Source organism: Bos indicus, chromosome 15 (genome assembly GCF_029378745.1).
Source record: "Bos indicus isolate NIAB-ARS_2022 breed Sahiwal x Tharparkar chromosome 15, NIAB-ARS_B.indTharparkar_mat_pri_1.0, whole genome shotgun sequence".
Taxonomy (NCBI): domain Eukaryota; kingdom Metazoa; phylum Chordata; class Mammalia; order Artiodactyla; family Bovidae; genus Bos; species Bos indicus.
Genome location: NC_091774.1, coordinates 34,573,305 through 34,595,442, shown reverse-complemented (window position 1 = coordinate 34,595,442; position 22,138 = coordinate 34,573,305). Strand labels below are relative to the sequence as shown.

At 54.0% G+C, this 22,138-nt stretch overlaps 1 protein-coding gene and 1 long non-coding RNA gene across 10 annotated transcripts in view; one reads left to right on the top strand and one right to left on the bottom strand.

Moving 5' to 3' along the window:
• GRAMD1B (GRAM domain containing 1B) overlaps nt 1-22,138 on the bottom strand; it is a 213,020-nt gene that overhangs the window by 28,680 nt on the left and 162,202 nt on the right. For 5 of the 8 annotated variants that reach the window (XM_070803567.1, XM_070803565.1, XM_019975435.2 and 2 more), the window contains 6 exons: nt 20,425-20,635; nt 13,688-13,708; nt 4,050-4,134; nt 3,399-3,502; nt 2,204-2,299; nt 582-662 (listed from right to left, as the gene is read on the bottom strand). In XM_070803567.1, coding sequence (XP_070659668.1) covers nt 582-662; nt 2,204-2,299; nt 3,399-3,502; nt 4,050-4,134; nt 13,688-13,708; nt 20,425-20,635 — 598 coding nt within the window. The other 3 variants (XM_070803568.1, XM_070803570.1, XM_070803569.1) reach the window with 3 other exon arrangements.
• LOC109569752 (uncharacterized) lies at nt 9,799-20,457 on the top strand. 2 transcript variants are annotated; one of them, XR_002182365.2, is made up of 4 exons: nt 9,799-9,912; nt 18,096-18,250; nt 18,908-19,088; nt 20,370-20,457. It is a non-coding gene; the product is annotated as an uncharacterized lncRNA (long non-coding RNA). The 2 variants fall into 2 exon arrangements; XR_011570847.1 differs by lacking the exon at nt 20,370-20,457 and having other exon boundaries at nt 18,908-19,317.

Sequence of the window (22,138 nt, the reverse complement as noted above, 5' to 3'; positions counted from 1 at the left end):
CTGGGAATTCCATGGACAGAGGGGCCTGGTGGGCTACAGTCCATGGGGTTGCAAAAGAGTCGGACACAACTGGGCAACTAAGCAACAGAAACACTCATTCGTTCCTGTGAAATGAAGGCTCTTGTTCTGCTGTCCCTCCTCGCTCTCTCTGCCTCCTGACTAACCTGGAACTTCCTGTATGGTATGCTGGGCCTCTGCTCCAGGGATCTGTGAGTATAAAACCTTCTTCCTCATGACAGTTATTTCTGTTTCTGTGTGTTTTACCACACCTGATTGAAACAAACCCCAGTACATTTTAAAACAGCAGAACTGAGTGCCCTAAGTCAACAGGGCCTTGCTCCAGGCAGCCAGGAGGCTGTTCACTTAAGAGGACATGTTACTCCCAGCACCTGAGTCACCAGCAGTGGAGGACACGTTACCGCGAGCCTGGAGGAATTCCGGAACCAGGGGGAAGCAGGGGCTTCCTAAGAGTGGGCCAATGCTGCAGCAAGAGCCATCACCCCAGTGGCTCCCACCCAAGAGGCAGGGACATTCTAGTGGGTGTGCATCCTCAGGCTGAGGAAGGAGCGGGCAGGACTTACCTTTTCCAGGAGAGCATTCTGCCAGAGCCGGAACATCATCATGTACGTCCGATCCCGGGCCCCGAACGAAGTGAAAAAGTGCTGGATTGAAAGAGAGCGTGGCAAGAAATGTCTGTGAAGACTTACAAAATAATGGATGGAGACATGGGACTCCTTCCTTTAAAAAAGCTACCGAGGGATCTTCCTGGTGGTCCAGTGGTTAAGACTCCATGCTTCCAACACAGGGGGTGTGGGTTCGATTCCTGGTCGGGGAGCTAAGATCCCACATGCTGCGTGACATGGCCAAAAATTTAAAAAATATATATATATATTTAAAAAGCTACTAATCCATCCTCAAATACTGCACCCACGATGACAGCACAGGGCTCCGCAGTGAAAGGGGTCAGTTCGCTGAGTTACCCACTGTCGTCAAGTCCTTTGCCATGGCCCAGGCACCTGGGACCTCTGAGTCACCCACTGTCTCTAAGTCCTTCAATGTTCATCCAACTCTGCTCAGTGCTTCTCTTTCTGGTTTGAAGTTTTCACCTCCATAAAAAGCTTCCTTTGCCTCCATACATAGATTGGTAAGTGGTGAGCTGGGAACCAGCCCAAAGGAAGGAGAAGGTAAACCCACTAATCACCCTTTGATTCATTAATTCAGCAAACACTTGAATATCAGTGTGTGCCCTCTTCTACATGTACATACACTGACGCATGTGCAAACACTTTTCTACATATTTTGAGCTCAGTAACAAAACAGAAAGAAACTGCTGCTCTTAAGAAGCCTACACATTTGTGGGGACCTTTTATAATATGCGGGAAGAATGCGACAGAAAACCAGATTTTACTGAAGACATTCTAGGTGCTTCACAAATACTACTTCATTTAAACCACACTAAAACCTTGGAAAATAAACACAACAGCTAATATTCAATAAAGAGAAATAGGGTGGTGATGGTAGGTGACCCCTGTAATTACAAAGCTACTTCATGCTAGAAGCAGAACTCGAAGCAGAGACTATTGGACTTTGAAGTCTCAGGGCTCTTGATCCTGAAGTGCCTGAAGTCAAAGGGTGTTATAGACCTGTGTTCAGTCCATCTCTAGCCCTGCAAGTATCAGTCTTCAGGGCCTGGTTAAAGGTCAAAGATCACAGTGCTTTCTGCACTCTAGATTTTATCTACCACATCTTCCCCATGGCAACAATATAGACAATCCGTTTCCTATCAGACTCCTCACTCCTTTTGATGAGCTGTCCTGATACATAATGACACAACTTAAATTGTTCAGTGCTTTACAATTTAGTGTTTTCAAATGTGGGAGGTCATTCCAAGATTCTGACAAATAGGCATCGCTGGCTCCATTTCACACATAAGAAAACTGAGGCTCAGGTTACATAATGTAGCCACGGGACTCTATTTCAGGTGTTCTGGCTCTAAATTCAACGTCCCAGCACCCCACTCTCATGTCTGCTAGACTCTAAGCACCTGCCCACCACAGAGGTGGTTCCCACAATCGACTTCACTCTACCACCTCTCACCCCAACCCTACTGGTCTCCCCATTAATGCGAATGAAAGGCAGGAATTCAGGAGTAGAGGGACTGGGGTTTGGGGGAGTAGTAAGGCCAAGATCAGACTCTACTTACCTTTTCTGAGTCAGTGCAAACTTGGATGGCATTGGGGATGAGGCGAGCTGTCTTTTCTTTAGTCATGGAGCAGATGTCTTTCAAACGCACAGTTAGCTGGCATCCACACAGAAACAGAGAAAGGAAAACAAGCAAGAGGCAGCATTAATAGAGTCAGGTGAAGAGTGTTCTCCAGGCACCAGTTCACACAGAGGAAGTCAGATCACAGGCTATATGCTTCTCAACCGCGAAGGAACCTCCTCAGAGATCACTTGGTTGAGTCCCTTATTTCAGAGGCTGTAGAGCAACCCTCATTGGGAGCTCAAGGGTCTCTTGATTCTTGGTCCAAGGAGCTTGCTTTCTCATTTCTACACAGCCTGATAAACATGCATGGATCCCATCAGAATCTGCCACTTACAGAAACACAGAACCCTGGCACCAGATGAGACCTTACAGTCACTTATCTATCATTTCTCACTTTATTTTGTAAGACTAGGAAATAGGCAAATGAAGAATAAAGGACTAGCTTCAAATTGCATGGCTAATTGGTTGCAGAACCCAGAAAGTACAAGCCAGTTCTGCTGAGTTGCAAGGTCAAGTTTCCTCTGACTCTTACGACTCTGCTTCTGTGGTGGTGGTTTAGTCACTTAGTCATGCCCAGCTATTGGGACCCCATGGACTGTATAGCCTGCCAGGCTCCTCCATCCATGGGATTTCCCAGGCAAGAATACTGGAGTGGGTTGTCATTTCCTTCTCTTGGGAATCTTTCCTATCCAGGGATCAAACCTGCATCTCTTGCACTGCAGGCGTATTCTTTACCACTGAGCCACCAGGGAAGCCTAAATATTTACCTGCATTTCCCCCAAATCAAATGGTCTCCACACTCTCCTCCACATCCAAGAAGGAGGGAAGAGGGGAAGGCATGGTAGAGAGACCTATCCTTCAAGACTCATGCTTTTGTGAATTATAAAAAGGCTTGGGTAGAGCATGAAGTCAACCAAAGAACAAAAGTGGAGGCCACTTCCTCAGCCACAGCCCAGGGGACAGCCTCGGGGAGCAAGTCTCAGGTTTTTTTTTTTTTTTTTCCTTAATTTAGTTTTTGGCCGTGCAGCTAGTAGGAGCTTAGTTCCCTGACCAGGGATTGAACCCATGCACCCCAGCAATGGAAGCTTGGGAGTTTTAACCACTGGACAACCAGGGAAGCCCCAGTCTTTACCAGAGTTTCCCAGCGGAAGATGTTGCTGTAGAAGCAGATCCAGTTTTCGGAGAGGTAGAGTCGGCCCTGAAGAAGAATGTCTCTTTGGAGTGCACAGGAGTAATCTGTAGCAGAATATGGGAGATGGAGCTCAGGGACAGGGAGGCTTCTCAGTAAACCGCTACAATTAAGCAAGACACCGCCTCCCCCCGGCCCCCCGCCCGCAGCCCCAGGGAGCCCAACTGCCCACCACAGACTAGGTGTGAGAGATACCAGCCTAGCGGCCCAGGGAGTCCCTAGCAGCTTCTGATTGGGAACATGAAGGGTGTGAAACAGGCTACTGCCTGGAGGCAGAGGCAAGGATGAGACAGCAGAGGAAGCAAGAACATTAGAGGCAGAAAGGCCAACATAATTCAGCTAACGCCACTCCCCCTCCATGATTTCCCCAGTCCCTCGCTGGGCCATCTGCAGACACAAGAGTAGCAACGACTCCTCCCAGGCGGGGCTCTCTGGAGACCATCACACACGGGGCTCAGCCCTGAGCCCCCATCACTGGGTCAGCACTCTGGATGTCTCCTCTCCCAGTTCCCAGACAGACACTCTCACTTGGGGACCCTCTAGTCAGAGAAGCAGCCTTCCTTCCTGCCCCCACACCCAGGTCACCCCGCTCACCAACAATGAGGCGCTCCGTGTCTGGAAGTTGCTTAAAGAGCTTTCTGAAGTCTTCATTTCTCTGCTTGTATGTGGGGCTTAACACCTGAGTGACAATGGCCAAGGTTAGCGGATGCTGCTAGGTTCATGGGCGGGGGAGGAAGGTGCAGGAGGAGAGCCTGCTTGCATATTTAAAGGCAAAGTTGAGGTTCCAGTTAAGGCAGAGACCCCAGGAGGCCAGGCTAGGCAAAGGGGGCTCAGTGTGGAAAAACATGGTGGAGAGAATTTGAAGCTGCCAAGGGCTTCGTACCCAGTGTTACCCAGCGTCTATCAGTGAGAAAACGTCAACCCTACTAAGCAGGGCTCACATAACCACATCCCAAGTGGAGAAAGGAAGAGGGGACCACACTGGGCTTCTGCTGTCCTGCCTTCTGCCAGCAGGAAGCACCAACTGACAGTGAAGTAGGGGCCCAAGGGGACCCCCTACCCCCACAGCAGGACCCAGGATATATGATGGTGCCTAGTACAGCTCTCAGAAGCTGCCATCGTGAATAATATAGTAAGCACTTGGCTGGGTCTGAAATTTACGATGGGAAAAAAAAAATCCTAAAACGTAAGACCAGTACAATGTTATGTCAATTATATCACAATAAAACTGGTGCGGGGAGGGGCAGAACTGCCCTGGGTTTTTAAAAACCCATAAAACTAGGACTGAAAAAAGCACACAAGTAGAGAATTAAAAGCCTAACTGGCAACTTGAGGTACTCAAACTTCATTCGCTCACCACCGCGTACAAGACTATCCAATCCAACTCTTTTACATTACCACCAAGGAAACCAAGCTCAGAGAGCAGTCCCTGCCCAAGGTCCCCTGGCCAGTCAGGGGCAAATCTCTGGATCCCTGGTTCCCAGCTCACCTCCTGCCACCACCTGAGCTGCCAGACGTCCCTGCATCCACCCACCTTTTTGGTGCCTCAATGCAAACTCCTAATGATAGCGAATCATTCCGGGAAATCCCATAAACCAGTTGATCAGACAGGAATTCTGCTCTTTCTAAGCTTACAATCGTGTGCCCGTAGATGAAAGGACCCAAGGACAAGTACACAACCCGGGAAGGGCCAGGTATCATGATACAGACCATCTGAACTCCACTCGGGTGACCTGCTGACCGACTTACGTCAGGAGCACACCCAGGTAGGCAGACTGTCCTGGTGTTGCTGACTGACGGGTCTTGGCCATTTACGCTTTCTTGCCCACTTTCCTGAGAATCCACTAGCTGTGGCAACAATGGAGTGAGCTTCACACTTAGCTTTTTGGCTTTTTTGCAGAACCAACAGCCTGCAAGACAGGGACTGCTGCAGCCTGGCCACCCTGGCAGCAGGTTCTGACTCCCTCAGCTCAGTTGACTACCTGTGCCAGAGAGAAGAGGATTTTAGGAAGCTGGAGGAGAGAAAACAGCACGACTTCAGTTTGGGAATGTTTTCCATATAAGAGAGAAGACAGCACTTTCAACTACTTTGCCCAGAGTTAATTTGAAATTTAAACTTGTTTTGGCTCATTTATAAAATGAGTTGTATTTCCAAGGGGATCCTCTGTTACCTTCCCCAAAGCAATAACATGCTGTAGAATCCCAAACTTCAAGAATCAGGATCACTCACTGGGAGGAAAAATCTGGAAGCCAGCCCACCCCGTGACTTCGATAGCTAGAAAAGACCTCAGAAGACAACACTCCTCTGACCTACATGTTAGTTTCAAAACGACACAGATATCCAACCTCAATGTGAGGCTCCCTGGCCTCACAGAACAAGAGTCCACACGTTGAAAACCCTTGCCTGACCACCTGACTGTCTATAAGTTCCTGACCGACCTCGTAGAGCTAACATGGAGTGAGAAATAACCACGCTCCAAGCACTGTCAAAAGCCTTTCACATCCTTTCACCTGACTACAGGGTCATCTTTATTATCCCATTTTAGACTCGAGGAAACTGAGGCACAGAGTTTAAGCAATTTGCCCGAGGCACATGGTTACAAATGAGAGTGTAACCATGGTACTAGCGCAGTGTGGTCCACAGCTCCTGGTCTGAGCTGTCACTCTGCACGGCCTTGGGGCTCCTGAGCCAAGAAGGGAACCACCGGGATGCCCCAGCCGAGCACAACCTCTTGGTGATGAGATACTAACTTATGTAGGGGTCCCCGCTAGCCTTCCATGCCTGCAAGTGGATCTTTTTTTGGGGGGGTATGGTTTCAGTTTTGCAAGTTCCAGAAATTTTATGTACAATAACGTGAACCTACTTAACACTACTGCAACATACATTTAGAAATACCTAAGATGGTAAACTTTATGTTACATGTATTTTAACACAATTTATTTGTGGGTTTTTTTTTTTTTTTTTTTTGCTACACTGTGCAGCTTGCAGGATCTTAGTTTCCTGACCAGGGAATGAACCCGGATCCCTGGCAATGAAAGACCCATGTCTAACCACTGGACTGCCAGGGAACTCCCACAATTAAAAAAACAAAAACTATTAGTCGAGTCAGTCTTTATATTTTACAAAGTTCCAATATCAGCCTGAGGACCAGCCTACCAGATGGCCCCAAATCCCCCCTCAGTTGAAACTGGACGTCAGACACGCGAGTACCCCCAGCCTGGAAGTCCTCCCGTTGCTAATGCTCTCTCCAGGGAGCTTTGTCACCCCCTGCTCCTCTCACATCCAGTGAGGACTCAGATATCAGCAGAGATGCAGGTGCAGGGAGTCGGGCCCTAACCTCCAAACCAGAGGCAAATTGAGGGAGACCCCCTCTCCCCTCCTCTTCTCAAACACAGTCCTGGCTGTCAGGAGGGGAGGGCCCATCCAGCCCTGGTCTTGGAGGTCTGCCAGTGCTGCGAGGGCTTCCTGGGGTGTAGGAACCCCTTAACCCAGGCCTGCAAATCAGTGGCCTGATCTGAGCAGGCTGCCAGCATGGAAGGCAGGCCAGCTAGCCTCCCAGGGTCTAAAGTACAGAGATATTAGTCGGCTGCCACCAGCTACCTTACTGACGTGGGAGGCGATGACCCATTCTCCCTGGCGTCCTCGCGCTCTTAAAGCCATCTCCTCCCACGGAAAGAGAAGCAAGGCTCATGCATTTTCATTTTAAATGGCCAAAGAATTTTGGTCCAAGGATTGTCAAACCCGGGGCCCCTAGAGCACAGAGAAGCGAGGACATGCACTCACGGCGGGGATCTCCTCAGACCCGGGCCGGCAGCAGAATTCCACACCGGCAGGTCCCTCCGTCAGCTTCTTCAGGTGCTGCTGCAAAGGCTGGCTGTCCTGCTCCAGCAGGAGGCTCCAGAGGACCCCCGATTCCGTCAGAGACTCCATCGCTCCCACAGGCTACCTCCCCACGAAACGCTGATCCTCGAGCTCAGATCTCTCACCGTGCTCCCAGGATGCAAACAGTCAGTCTCGCCCGGGCTGGACGTGAATGGGTGGCTTCGGGCTCCTCGGCAGAGGGTCTGTGCAACCCTTGATACCTCCTTGGCTTCCCTTGAGCTTGGTTCCCAGCGCCAAGCTTCACAACTGGGCGGGTGTGGTCAGCATGGTTCTCAGGACAGGCTGGCTGGCCAGCCTCCTGTGGCCGGGCTGTTTCATCCCACTTGGCTCCCAGTGCAGGTCTCTGGGCTAAGGGTGACCCAGAGGGGACGTGATGAAGCCCTTCTCCAGATTGGTGTGGACAGCTGCTCTGAGCAGCCGGCAGTGGCCAGGATGCAGACGACGGGGCAGGTGCACAGGGCCGCCACAGGTCCGCCCTGCTGCGGCTCACTCACAGCCCAGTGGCTTGTGGTGGGTCTCAAACTCCCAGGAGGACGGACACCCAACTCCCCAGTGCCGTCTGGCCGGTCCCACAAGGCAGCCCGTTCAACGTGCAATCGCTCCTCTGGGCGGGCGCTGGTGGCTATGACTCATGGTCCTCACCCAGGCAGCACAGCCACGGCTGGCCAAGGCACCAGGGCCTGCTCCCACCCCCACCCGTACACACCCCCCTTTTCCTCCCAGGCCGAGCTCTCCTCGGCTGACCAGCAAACAACTTCTTTGTTAGAGTCATCCGTGGCAGGAGGGGGGCGGGGTGGCTGGGCGGGTGAGCGGGCAGGGCCAGAGCCCTACACATGCCTCAAGTTACAGGACCTGGGTGATGGTACCGGCCAATGTCCTGCAGTAACCCCCGGCCGAGCCTGGCCTCCCCAGCAGATGTTTCCTGCAATGGAAAGTAGCTGGCCAAGGCTCCGAGTGGGGGAAGGGCGGGGAGGAGGTGCCAGGGGCACTGCTGTTATGCTAAAATCTAAAATTGAAGACGCAAAACAGCCAGGGACTTCTTGGAGACACACCGGCCCCTCACTGATCCATCCATCCACTGACCTCCCCAGAGCAGCAGCAGGAGCCTGGAAGTTGAACTCATCCCATTTCAGAGGTGCAGGTGGGGAGAAGTTGAGGTCAGCAGTTTCCAGGTCCGTCTGAGGCATCTCCTTCCTTCCCGGGGACGCTGTCCTGTCTCCAGTACTAGCAGGATGGGGATCAAGGCCAGGATGAGGATTCCCAGACAGCCGCTCAGACCTTGGCGGCCAAGGAACTGTGCTCTGAGCAGAGAGACTGGGCCGGGTCAAAAGGAGCAGGGAAGCTGAGATCTCTGGTGAGGACGGGAGCCAGGCAGATGGAAACAAGGAGGCCTCCAGAAAGAGAAGCTGGGGGCAGAGGTCTGACAGCACTGGGGCCGGGAAGGTTGGATTCCCAGGAAACGTCAGAACTTTGAGACAAACAGGGCACCTTCCTCGCCCTCCCCAGCTACGTCCAGCCCAGGAGGCTCTCCAGGCTGCACACGATGGAGAACGTTGCCTTCGTCCTGTTTGACTCAGACGTGACTGTAGTTAAAAATGATCTAACAAATGTATGCAAGATACAGATTCTTGCTTCTAGATCCCGAACTTCTGATTCAGAGGAACCTGGCGTCTCCCAGTTATATGGTGCTGGAGGAAGCAGAGGGAGATTCTGAGTCCTTTCCAGGACTTGTGTTCCTGTCTCTCTCTGTGCACACCCCGGATGCAGCCACCACCTCCACCCATCATATCACACAGGGCGATTGTTCCATCAGACTACCACTGTCTCCAGGAACACGCTACGCCTCAAATGATCTCCTCCAGCACTCAGCATGGTGAATTTCAAGTATCAGCTGCTCAAAACCTATTTACCAAATGAACGCATTCCTTATACACCTCTGACACTGTTCCTGTTGACATGGCATCTCGTGTGCACACATCCATACACGTCCTCACTCCTATTAGGCATGGCACCCCAGCGCCTAGTCCATGCCAACACTCTCCAAGCCACATATCCTAGCTTCTCTCCACAGTATCATCAGCAGTGAGACAGGAGAACCCAGCAATTCCATTTTACAGGGTGACGGGAATGCCCCTCTCCTGGGCCCCCCCAGATCCAATGATCTAGGCAGTAAGCAGGACCCATGAGGGCTGAATCCTGGAAACGCTTGAGTATCTCTGGAGCCAGATGAGGGGATGACTGGGCTCCAGCGGGGTGACTCAGGGACAGGACACACCCAGAAAGATAAGCCCTGGGACCCTTTGTCTCCTACACCCCCTCAAAACTGCCGCCGGGCAGGGCACTGCCAGCTTCCAGCCTGAGAAGAGGGAACTGACCTGGGCTAAATATTAACTCCACGGCAAACACTGGGAGCTGGGACCAAGTGGTACCTGCTCCCTGGGTAGAGCAGCAGGAGGGAGAGGGTGGAGCAGCCCAGGAGAAAAACAGATGGATTTTGGTAGAATGTTGGCCTCGCCTAGGAAGAAAGCCAATTAAGACCCTCAGAAGAAACGCTGGACTTTCAACCAAATCCAGGTAGGGAGGAGCCGGATGTGGACTAAGGGGAGATGGGGGAGGTGACTGAGCAAAGGAAGGAGACGGGGAGGGCGAAAGGTGTGACAGAGAGACATGAAGGAGCAGGACTGGGAAGAGTCTCAGTTGGAGACAGGTCACTCCGCAGAGTCAAGACGGCTACTGGGGATGCAGGGGTCAGTATGTGGAGGAAGCGGAGTCCATCTTCCCCAGAAAAAAATACCAGGTTGCCAAGGTGTCGCTGGGGATGCCTTCAGCACTCACTCCCACTTTTCTCACCGACGACCTAATCTGAGTTTCATTCCTACAAAGCTCTGTCCTCTTGCTCAGTCATATGTCTGTCAGACATGCCCGGTCACTCCACAGGACTGGCGCCATCCCTCTTCCCCCCGGACAGCCAGCATCGCCCCCACCTGGACCAGCAGGCAACTTGGGCCCCAAAGCCTCAGGGCAGCCACCAGGGTCTGGGCTCCTTCCCTGGGTTGCCTGGAGACAACTGATCCCAGGAAAGAGGCAAGGCACCTCTGTCTACCTGGAGCACCAGGAAGACACTTCTGTGACTTGGCTTCCTCCCAGGTTTGAGTCTGCTGCATCCAGCAGGGCCATCTTTGGGGGCACATTATTCCCCCTCCTGCCCCTTGGCTCCCTGTTTCAGCTTATCCCTCCGTGAACTTATCCCCCAAACTAGGCGCCTTGACTAATAAAACTGTGGTGGTCAACGGTGGGTCTGGCGGGGTGGGGAACAGACGAGGGGGACTCAGGGGCAGTAGATGTGATCAGCCCTGGGAGGGTCTCAGGGCAGCTGCCGACAGCCCCCTCTTCAAGCCCCATTCTTTTGGGCCATGCTGCACAGCATGTGGGATCTTAGTTCCCTAACCAGGTATCGAACCCATATGCCCTGCATTGGGAAGTGCAGAGCCCTAATCACTGGACAGCCAGGGAAGTCCCTCAAACCCCACTCTTGATCTGAAGAGCCCTTGCTGGAGACCAGAGGCTCTTGTCTCAGCATTTCCATGTCTCCCTGGGGTCCAAACACCTCCTTCCATGGGACCCACTCTTTATAAATGCCAAGGTGGTTTGTCACCATGGTGACAGTTCCTCCCCAGATAAACAGAAGAAGAAAATGCAGAAGAGAGGCAGGTAGAGGGGGAGGCTGGGGCAGAGGGCAGGGATGCGTTGGGTTGGCTTCCTCTCTTATCAGACCCAGGCCATGCCAACGGGCTGGAGACATTCTTGCAGCAGTCAGCAAGTCTGCACTGACCCTCCCTGTCCTGGATCCGGCCAGGCACTTCTAACTGTCCCCAGGGCCGAGGACGACAAGGCCTTTGCTCATCCAAAGGACTTCCAGAGCCAACGATGGCGCCTCGGGCAGCAGAGCAGCCGGAGAGTCACCACCGGTGTCAGGAGAGGGGCCAGGGAGGGCTGAGGACAGAGCTGAGGAGGAGACACCCACCTCCTTCCTGAAGGTCCGAGTCTAGCCGCCTCGGGGCAACGCAGAGGTGGCACAGGAGGACCAAGCAGATGCAGCAAAAAGAGAACCGGGTCAGAGCAACAGAGGCCCAGCAAGCACCTCTCAAGAAACCAGGAATGGAGCACTGGCGGGCAGTGCTGGGGAGAGGGTGTTGAAGGGAAGCTTCCTGGTGGAGCCTCGGCACGCAGGCACTGACACAGCACAGTGCTCTGCGGGGGACAGGGCCTGGCATGCCCGTGTGCATGGGCTCAGGAGGCTGAGCTCGGGCTCCAGTAGGGGAAGCCCCAGGACCTGGCTTCCTGATCGAGCCAGACCATTCGGCCTGGAAGCACAGCCACGCTCAGGCCGTGCCCGTGGATAAGCACGCTGGTACATCTGAGTGGGCTTCCCAGGTGGCTCAGTGGTGAAGAATCTGTCTGCCCAGCTCTGCCATCTCTCACTCATCTGCCAGCAGAACCCCCTGACCCCACAGGGCAGCTGGCCCACCTCCATCATCCAGCCCAGCGGCAGCACCTATTTCTAGCCTGTCACTCTGCTGAGGGCTCAGACACCAGGTCTTCTGAGCAGGGCTGAGGGAGAGATTAGAGGTAAAAGGGTGGGAGGGAGGAAAATCCATTAGAATCAGAGAGAAAGAGACAGCCAGTTGGGATAATCAAGCCAGAAAGGAGCGGCAAGCAGAGGTGGAGAGACAAAAATGGGGGAGTCAGCCAGGAAAGGGGAGGGAGGGACTCTAGGGAAGGCAACATGAGAAAGAACGGAAAAGCCTGCTGGAAAGAAAAGAGAAGAGCAGGGGAGAGGGAGCGCAACAGGGACGAGGCCCTGTGTGTCCAAATCCGGTCGTTTTAACAGACTCATGGGTCTGCAGCCACGTGTTTCCTGGTCCTCTGTGAGGCACTAATTTTACAATAGCCCCTCACCCCCACCCCGGGTGGTGGAAGATTCTGTGAGGGAAAGGATGCTGGAGGTCCCACCACTCCCAGGAAAGCATTCTCCAGCCTCACCTCCTCCCACAGACAGCAAGCTCCTCTCTCCCCTGGGATGTCAGCCCTAAGCCACGGGGCGGCTGTGAGCCCAGGCGAAGACCACAGTTGGCCCAGGGGGCTGAGGGGCTGCAGCCCCAGGCAGGCTTCTCCTCCAGGCGGGCCATCTCAGCCCTCAACTCCCCTCCCACCCGCGCAGCCCGCCAACCTCCTCGTCTGTGCCGTTGTGATGTCAAGGAAGGGATCCAACAGTCCTATCTCAGGGCCAGTCCCCTGAGCAGCAGCGGGTCGGAAGCTATAGGGCTGACTGCTGGCTGCTTGATTCTGGGGGAACTGCTGAACCGTGTGGGAAAATACTCCCCCGCCTCCACACCCCCACACACAGTGACTCTGACCGGAGCGTCTACATGAAACCCAAGCCTCTCCCCCCCTCCCCTGCACCAAAGCATCCTCCAAGTCTGTCTCTCAGCCGCCCGCTCCCACACCGTCCCCAGGTCCACCATGCAACTGGCCCTGGTATCAGGGGAGCGGGGAAGATGCATCCACAGGACCAGGGAAGCTCGGGGAAGAGCAGGCTCCGGGATGGAAGACAGTGGCTGGAGACCAGTTGGTGGCTGTGAACTGCCCGTCCATCCACACGGCAGGAGGGTGGAGTAGGACGGGGCAGGAGGCTGAGACTTCAGCCTGTGGCTCTTCAGGGGCGAGTTAGAGACCCAGAGGGTGTGGCCTCTGCAGGGGCTGCTTGCTCCATAATTGGCCTCCCAGTAGGAGCTCCTGGCTGGAGCGCCCCCAGGGACGGGGGATGTGTTCTGGGTGGAGCATGCCAGGGTTGATTGAGGAGACCCTGGGGCAGAAGTCACATTCTGTTTACATAAGCCAGCCTCTGCTAAACGAAAAGGTTTCTGGCTGCTTGTTTTTTCCTCCAAATGTCTTGGTAAAAGGAGGAAAACTTGGCCTTAAGATCAGGCCCCAGGATGGTGGTCCCCGTCCCAAGTTCTGTCTGCGCTCTGGGGGGGCCTCCCCAGCCTGGTCTCCTCCATCAGGGCCGGAGGGTGTCCAGGATCCGGGGGTTCGGGTGGGGGTTCGGGGAGACAGTCCATCCCTGCGTGGTCTCCGGGAATTGCACACCCTCCCTCACCAGCAGTCCTGCCTTGCTACAGAAGGTAACTGTGGTCTGGTTTTTGAGGGAGGGGTCTGGTCAGGGGCAAAGCCCACTGTTCTAGGCTCCAAGCCCACAGGGAGACCACAGTGCGCCCCCACGACTCCATCCCCTAAGCACAGGCATCCCCACCCACGCGCCCAACAAGAAGAGAAAAGGGATACTTACATTATACCAGCTCTGGCTTTTCTGAAAGAACAAAGTAAAAGAGAAACAAAGTTAGTGGGGGGAGAGGTGGCAGGAGCGGCCAGAGTGCTCCTGGCTCCAGGGGGAAGCTACACAGACAGCGGAGGGCGGGCGGGGAGGAGGAATCCCCAGGCAGCTCAAGGCCCCCCGTGTTGTTGCTCGTGGCAGGGGGCAGGGTCCTCCTTTCTCAAGACAGCTCCCGAAAGGAGGCCCGGGGAGCAGTCCATGCTGGAAGCCCCCGTGGCTGGGGTGGCAGGCAGCGCAGCACCAGCGAGAGCTTGACTGGGAGGGAGTCGACCCCATCACAAGGCTCCTCTGATGGGGGTGGGGTGGGGGGGAGAGATGCGCTGCAGGCATCCGAGACCCAGTCCCCAATGGTCCCTGATCAGAAGCAAAGTACCCATGGAGACTAACACAGCCGTCTGCTGCATGTCAGCCCCTCGGAAAGGCTGGGTGGAACCTCTGGGGTCGGGGATCCAAGGGATTGCTAGAAACTTCCTTACAACTGGGCAAATTCCTCCTTCCACCCAACTGGCTGATCCGCAAAGAGATAGTGGCCAAGAAGTGGTTGGGGCTCTGCCTTGGGAGGACAGGTGGAGCACGTAATTGCTAAAGGTCCTTCCTGACTTTGTGAGGCTCTAAGTCAATACCAACACAGGGGGTCCGACCCAACTCCACCCTGCAGGTGCCCTCCATTCCCAGCCCTGCTAGAAAGGCTGCTCATTTTCACGGGAATGGGAAGTTTCTTAGGGAAAGAGGAGGGATGAGTAAGATTGTGCTTGGTCCATCTTCCATCTCACAGGCCAGGAGTCCCTCGTACACGGCCCACTTGAAGACAGACAGACAGGCAGACAGAGATAAACAAACACACACCTGTCTAGGCCCCTGCCTCGAGGGGCTGATCCGACAGGTTCAGCTTGGGTAGACTGGAGTATTTTCAGTTTTAGAAACTTTGCCAAGGGTGTGGTTCTGGAGGAGAATGGCTGGGTGCAAGGAAGCTTTGCCTGCAGGTCCACATCTTAACTACACACACATCTCATTTGATTGCACTTTGAAGATATTGCTTTTTTTTTTTTTTAACAAATTGAAGGTGTGTGGCAGTCCCATGTCAAGCAAGTCTATTGATGTCATTTTGCCTACAGCATTACATTTTAATTAACATTTTATTTTTAATTATAATTTAATTAAACATACACTGCTATTTTAAACAGAATGCTATTGTATACTCGACAGGATGAGGCACAGGGTAAACATAACTTTTATACGCACTGGTAAATGAGAAAAGCCACATGACTTGCTGGACTGTAACCTTTGCTTCACTGTGGTGGGCCCTCCGAGGTAGGGCTGTGCATGCAGAGGTGTGGAAGCTGGGTGCAGTTAGCAACCTTTATCCCGTCCACCTCGTCCTACGGGATCTGACTCATAAGGGAAGGAGGAGGCAGCCCGTCCCAGGAGGCCTGCTGTCTGGTGGAGCCCGGGGGGTGAGTGTGACTGCAGAGATGAAGCCTGGTCATGCCATCGCTCCCTCTGCCGGTGACCCCATCCTGCCAGAACTCCGTAGAGCCCTTCACCTTCACTCTGAAGAGGAAGAATGTCAGCAGGGGAAGGACAGGCATCGTGGGGGTGCCGCCTCTATCTGCTCATCTCCACACCCTAGCTCACTGGCCAGGGGGCAGACGGCAGGGCAGGATCTCAACCCTCTTCTCTCTGCAGGATGCTCTCCGTAGTCATCTTCCAACAAAAGCTGTCCCCATGGCCCCATCTGGGAGTCACATATTCCCACTACAGCCTTGTCTTCTCCTCCAACCCAAGTCCAAATGTTCAAAACCAATGATTCCATCAAGAAGGGAGTTATTACCACAAGGGAACTGGGGACTGAAAATTAGCCTCTAGTCATCCTGGAGGAGAGAGGATAGGGCAAGGAGGCTGTGTCAGACTTTACCTGCACCTTGTTGTGGTCTGGTTGCTAAGTCGTGGCCAACTCTTTGTGACCCCATGGACTGTAGCCCACCAGGCTCCTCTGTCCATGGGATCTTCCAGGCAAGAATACTGGAGTGGGTTTCCATTTCCTTCTCCAGGGGATTTTCCAGACCCAGGGATTGAACCCACGTCTCTGCACGGCAGGTGGATTCTTTACCACTGAGCCACCAGGGAACCCCTAACTGCATCTTAGGGCACCGAAATTCCTGGGTCCAATTCTGAGCTCATAGGGCATGAGGCTGTGCAGGGATCCATGAGAATGCCTCTCAACAGTGGAAAGGCACATTCTAGGAGCCACTGGCCTCAACTGCTCACAGTGTGCCTGCGTTTCACCAAACCAACCCTTCTGAATCTGTCTAGAACAAGGAGATTCAGGACAACTGAGAGCCTGCACCAGGGAAGCCGGGCCCCTCTCTTGTCTCGCTGGGTGGCTCCTCTGTATGTTACCTGCTTGTGTAAATTGGGGATAAGAATATGGGTTTGCAGGTACTGCCATGTCGGATACACAGAGCAAGGACTTTTGTTCCTCTGTCTAAGACTCTGCCTCCACCTAGTGCTCTCTGGGCAGCTGGTTACCCGTCACCACTGAGGGTGTCCACCCCTCTGGCCAAATCCACAGCAGCCCCTGGGAAGAGCCATGTGGGCATGAGCCCCTGAACTCCAAACAGCCTTGCAAGGGCAAGTTCAATCCCCATGGCTCTGCTTTTGAGTACCGAGTCCTAAAGAAGCTGCTGGGCCAGGAGGGCCTGACTCGCAGGGCAGAGAGGCCAGGCCCAGTGGACCTGGAGAGTGCCCCCTGGCACCCGTGAGGTCACTGGCCAGCAGGTTCTCAGCCCCCTCTGTCCTCCTGTGCAGAGGGCTGGGGGCGGGGGAAGAACAGAATGAAGGAGTGGGCAAGGGCTTTCTAACAGGTTACGTATTAGTGGATTTAGCCAGGAGGGGAGGAGGGGACATCAGGAAAACTGCCCAAAGACAGCTGCTGGGTGAGGGCTGAGCTGAGCAGGCTTCTATGCTTTTCCTAGAAGTCTGCAGAGCAAGCCCCTGGGGGACCCCAAGGTCCCTGGAAACAGCAACTTTCTTACACATCTCCCCAGTGCAAAGGCCCAGGAGTCTGGAGATGGGATGGGGGCAGGGGAAGGACAGAGGAGCGCTACAGTTCTAGGAGTAGGGAGCAAAGAACAGTTTCTTACTTTGATCAGGTAAAGTCTGTCGTACTGGAAAGGAAACCACAAAAATTAGGATCGAAAAACAGGGCGAGGGTCAAAAGGTTAAAGGCACACCAGAGCTACAGAGCCCGTGACACTGCACACCCAGCGCAGGGAGCCACAATGCGGGGCCAGGCAGGGACCAGCCTGGGTCCTACCAGACAGCTCGGTACCCAGTTCAGGAGCTGGTGGGGCACGCAACGGCTGCGGGGCTCCCCCTGGTGGCCGCAGGCCAGCACTACAGAGCAGAAGCTGGGAGGTGGCACCAACTAAGGGGTCCTGGAACAGAACTGGGCCTTGATGTCCAGCCCTGGGCTCTGGGCAGGGCTGCCCCAGCCAGGGTCAGCTGCACCAGGATAGCTACAGAGTCACAGGAGCGAGACCTCCCCGGCTACCTAGTCCAACTCCAACGTATTAACACACAAGGAAATGGGGGTGCGGAGAAGAGGAGACAGACACTGTGAGTGTGGTCTGGCTCCAGGGAAAAGTGGGGGCACTCTCCAGTCCGTCTGAAGAGTATATGAGGTCATCTCCCCTAAAAGGTGCAGGTGACACAGGGAGAGAGGTGGCCTGGCTGTGAGAACAGTGACGATAGCTCTAGCCGCCAGACCCCTCCCTGTGGGTACATGGGGTCAACCTGAAAAAATGCTCCATGGGGGATGGGGTGTTCCCACCACAAGACCCTCCTCCTCCCTTTCTCTCCCCCTTGTAGCTTTCCCTCGCTCTCTGCTCCAGGCACTGACCTTGCAGAACCTGATTTCTATACTGGTCCTCAGGTGTCATCTTCGAAGTCTGTCCCAGACCGACCACGGCCGCAACCACGTCTCCCTGGGGTGGCACGGTACCCTCCCCGCACAACTCAGTCCTTGTTAAATGCTGGGGTGTCGGTGATGAATGGGGTGGGGAGGCGGGGAGCTCGTTCCTTCCCTCTTCAGCTCCTCAGCAGGAAAGGGGCCGAGATGCACTCTGGGTTTACACTCAGGTCCCGGTCCCTTCTGAGGCCCCCTTGTGCCCCTCCACAATCCTACTGGGAGTTCTAGCCCAGCTCTGGGCACCAGCTCCCTGCCTCAGACATGAGCTCTCCCCTGCCTTTGAATTCACGGAGCATCCCAACTACTCCTGTGGTCCTTAAGGTCAGGTTTGGTTTGTGGATAATCTGGGAACAGACAATGTGGATAATCTGTGTTTCTTATCTCTCTCTCCAGACTGGACGCTGCCTGGGGGTGAGAATCTGGTCTTCATATTCCTTTCTTACAGAAGATCTACTACTTACAAGTTTTAAAAACCCCCATTATTGGATGCTCCTTTCAACCTCATCACCTGACCAAAAGAGGCACTCTGTGAGTGCTATTGACCATAAGTAAGTGTTCTGCTCGCTGAGTGCCTTGGCACAGGGGTAAGAGGGTGAGGAAGCTCGAGGCTTGACCTTAGGATGGCAAAGGTACATGCCCTGTGGGCAGAGGCAGAGGAACAATAACCAGACACCTTGTCCAGCAGCATCTGCCCTCTCCCCAGCCAACGGACTGAGGCATTCTGGAGGGGTGGACAGAGGTCATCTCCAGACCCGTCCGTCCCACAGCCCTGCACCGTTAAGTCCCAAACCCATAGCAGACTCCTGGGGGCCTGCTCAGTACAGGCACAGTTTCCTCCTCCTGCCCACAGCCAGCAGCCGTCGTTCAAAATCCTTAGAACTAAGATGAGCTTTTACCCTCAAGGTCACAGACTGCAGGATTAGCCCTGTAACCTCTCGTTCACCCCTCAGGAAGCGGAACAGCTGTTTATCCTGCTGCTCCCCCAAACAGAGGCTTGAGACTATGATTAAGTTCACCTCTCAGCTCTCTTTTCTCTAGGCTGTAGCCACCCGCTTCCCCTGTGGGTATCATTTCCTGAGCCCCGCTGTTCTGAAACACCTACTATTCATCCTCCACTCCCTCTAAGTTCTCCTTAGGCTTCTCAAATCCTGGGGTCCTGGGTAGACTCTTGGCACAGGCTCCCTGACCTGATCATATCTATGCAGGGCCTGGTAGGGGCTGTCTATGTCCATGACCTTCCAGTGTTGGCACCATGCCCTCTGGGAAAAACGTTCCCCTCTGATCACGAGCCAGGATCCTAAGAACACCACGAGCCGCAGGCTGGACGGTGGATGGAAGCAGTGAGGAGCGCTCAGGCTGAGCAAGCAGAAGGAAGGAGTGGCTAAGGTGAGCTCCTAGGGTCGCTCTACTGTATCAGGGAACTCACGTAGGGGAATCTGTGAGCCTCAATCAACTCACCTGAGCAGCAGGCATCAGGTCCCACTGCTCCACCAGACCCGGAGCCTCCCTTCCCCAAAGGAATGAAACTAAGCCCCGGCAGGACTCTGCTTCTCAACGGCACCATGTAAGGAGGGGACAGACTCCCTGCCGAGGCAGTGTTTGGGGAGCAGGCAGAGACGGGGTTAGGGGTGGGGTGGGGAGGACGGGGGCGGGTCTGTTCTCTGACTCCAGGTGCAGTGGGAATGGTCCCTTGGTGACCTCAGCCAGCCTGCCAGGGTCAGTGGGGCTGGCCCTTCTGGGAAAGGGACCAAGCAAGACACATGGGCCAAACTGGGCAGGGGGCGGAGGGTGGGGTGCGGAGCACTACAGACAATTCAACACCGGAGGGGAGACCGAAGACAGAGACAAAAGATGGCTTACTTTTGAGAGGCGCTTGTGAGACTAAGACCATGCATGCAAAGAAGGTATTTGGGGGATGGTGGGGAAGAAGAGGAAGAACAAGAAATCAAAAGACAAATTCAGCTGGGATGCCAGCTCCCGAGCCTCCCAGGGTCTCCCCACCTCCCCAGGGACTGTGAGTCAAGAGGGAAAGAGAAGCTCCTTTAAGGAGCTTCAAGGCAGAGACATCGTCTGCCTCCCAAAGGACTAAAGGCGGGGGCGGACGACTCTTTGTGGAAGCATAAGTAGCCCAGGCCCCCTTAGGCAAACGGGGGCTCAGGTGGTAACAAGGACATACTTGGGAGGGGTGGACAGCCCTGTCGCCCTCTTCTTGGCCAGGTGGGTACCAGGTGGGTTATTACCGAAGATAAGGCTGGGTGATGGCCAAGGCCAAGGTCAATACAGCATTCTGCAATGGTCCCTGAGGACTCCCTTCCCAGCACTGTATTTGTCCCAAATAATGTTCCCTTCCACACCAAATTTGGAAACGGTAGCAGTGCTGAAGAGATGACCTCCACCTAACCCCCAGAGCTCGCCTCCTCCAAATCTCAAGGCTTGTGAGCCTCCCTCGCCCCTAATGAGAGACAGTGGTCATTGTGGAATCCTTTTACTAGCTCCTGGGGCCTCTCTGAGGGCTAAGCTAAGAAGATCAAGACTTAATAGGGGTTCTCCCCTGCCTCCCACTCTCACCTCACAGAACAGAGGCTCTCTCTGGTACACTAGAGCTGGTCAGTCACGTCAGGTCCCTCCACGAAGGGGTTCTCTACCTCACTGTTCCCCCAACGCCAGCCTCCCTGCAGCCAGCTAATGAGCAAGGACAGAGTGGCCGGCGGGTCAGGCTCACCTTGGAGTTTTTGCCACCACTGCGGCCGGACTGTGAGGAGCAGCTGCGCTGCACGCCCTGCTCCGGAGTGGACGGCGACTTGTCCGAGGAGTGATCTGAGCCCTTCTCCACCATGGTGTCTCCGTCTACGTTCTGCGGGGTTGGTGAGCGAGACCGCTTCCGGAGGATGGGGGAGCAGGCTGGCGTGCTGCGGTTGGAGTTACTGGCAGTGCTGCAGGGGCAGACGGAGAGAGGGAGTGGGGTGACAGGGAGGGGCAGGAAAGACAAGCTGTCAGTAACTGAGGGCCAAAGACAGGTCCCAAGGAGCCAGCTCAGGGAGCCAGGGTTTGGGGCTGGGGAGAAATAGGGACGAAAGGGCCCAGCTATGGCCCACCTATGGACTGCACAGTAATACTGCTGCTGGCCAGGAGGGGGCGGTAGTGCCCACGTGAAATGGAAATAGCAGTAGGAAGGGTAAGTAGGGCGAATAGACATTTAGAGATTCGTTCATCCAGCCATCCATCTGTCTGTCCATCCACCAAATTTTGTTAGGACCTACCCTCTCCCCCCATTATATGCCAAGAATTGTCTAGGGAAAACGGAATATAAGAGCTGAGAGACTCATTAGAGATCATTTATCAATACTATCAGCTCATTTTATACATGCTGCAAAATTCAGGTTCTACATTTTGCCTCACAGATATCTGCCCATAAAAAAATAACAAAAATAATCCCACTTTCCAAAGCATTTAAGGAATCATTTCACCAAGGTAGTAATGACAAGTGCCACAATTCCTATTTTTAAAATAAAGACCAGTACATGGCAAAGAGAACCAAGTGTCCTCTGATCACAGAGGGCTTAGAAATGAAATCTGGGTCTTCTGACTTGTAACTCGCCCACACGTCTATTTCCTTGCAAGCTATGTTATCTCTCAGAGAAGGCAATGGCACCCCATTCCAGTACTCTTGCTTGGAAAATCCCATGGACGGAGGAGCCTGTTAGGCTGCAATCCATGGGGTTGCTAAGAGTCGGACAGAACTGAGTGACTTCACTTTCATGCATTGGAGAAGGAAATGGCAACCCACTCCACTGTTCTTGCCTGGAGAATCCCAGGGATGGGGGAGCCTGGTGGGCTGCCGTCTATGGGGTTGCACAGAGTCGGACACAACTGAAGTGACTTAGCATGTTATCTCCTGCTCCCCTTGCCCAGGGCAAAGGTAAACACAGCGGAAGTTCCCACATGCTATGTCCCCTCCCCCAAATTCATTTCCAACAACTACCTTATACACCCACCAAATCCCCTCATACCAAGGCTTGTGCACTTTATAAATATTTATCTTGTGTTCTTAAAGGACTAGAGGAGATGAAGGAAGGAAGTGGAGAGGAAAACTCGATGCAGCCAAGTTCTAACAGGTGTTTGCTTTGCTCTGAGAAAATGGGGAAAGGAAAGGTTATGTAGGAAAGAGATGGAAAACACACAGGAGACAGGAAGGCCAAAGAAGCACAAGGGGAGGGGCTGAGAAGTGGGCAGTCAGGGCAGCGTCAGACTTTGGGCACTGCCAGATCCAAGGCCATCGGGGCCCCAGGAAACACTCTGGGCCCTCCCTAAGCGAGTGGAGTGCAGGCTGGGGAACTCTGCCATTTGCATGAAGATCCAGCTGCAACCTCAGATGGCCCACTGGACCCATTTGCAATGAAAACCATCCCCTTTGGGCAGAACCTTCCACCTGGGTA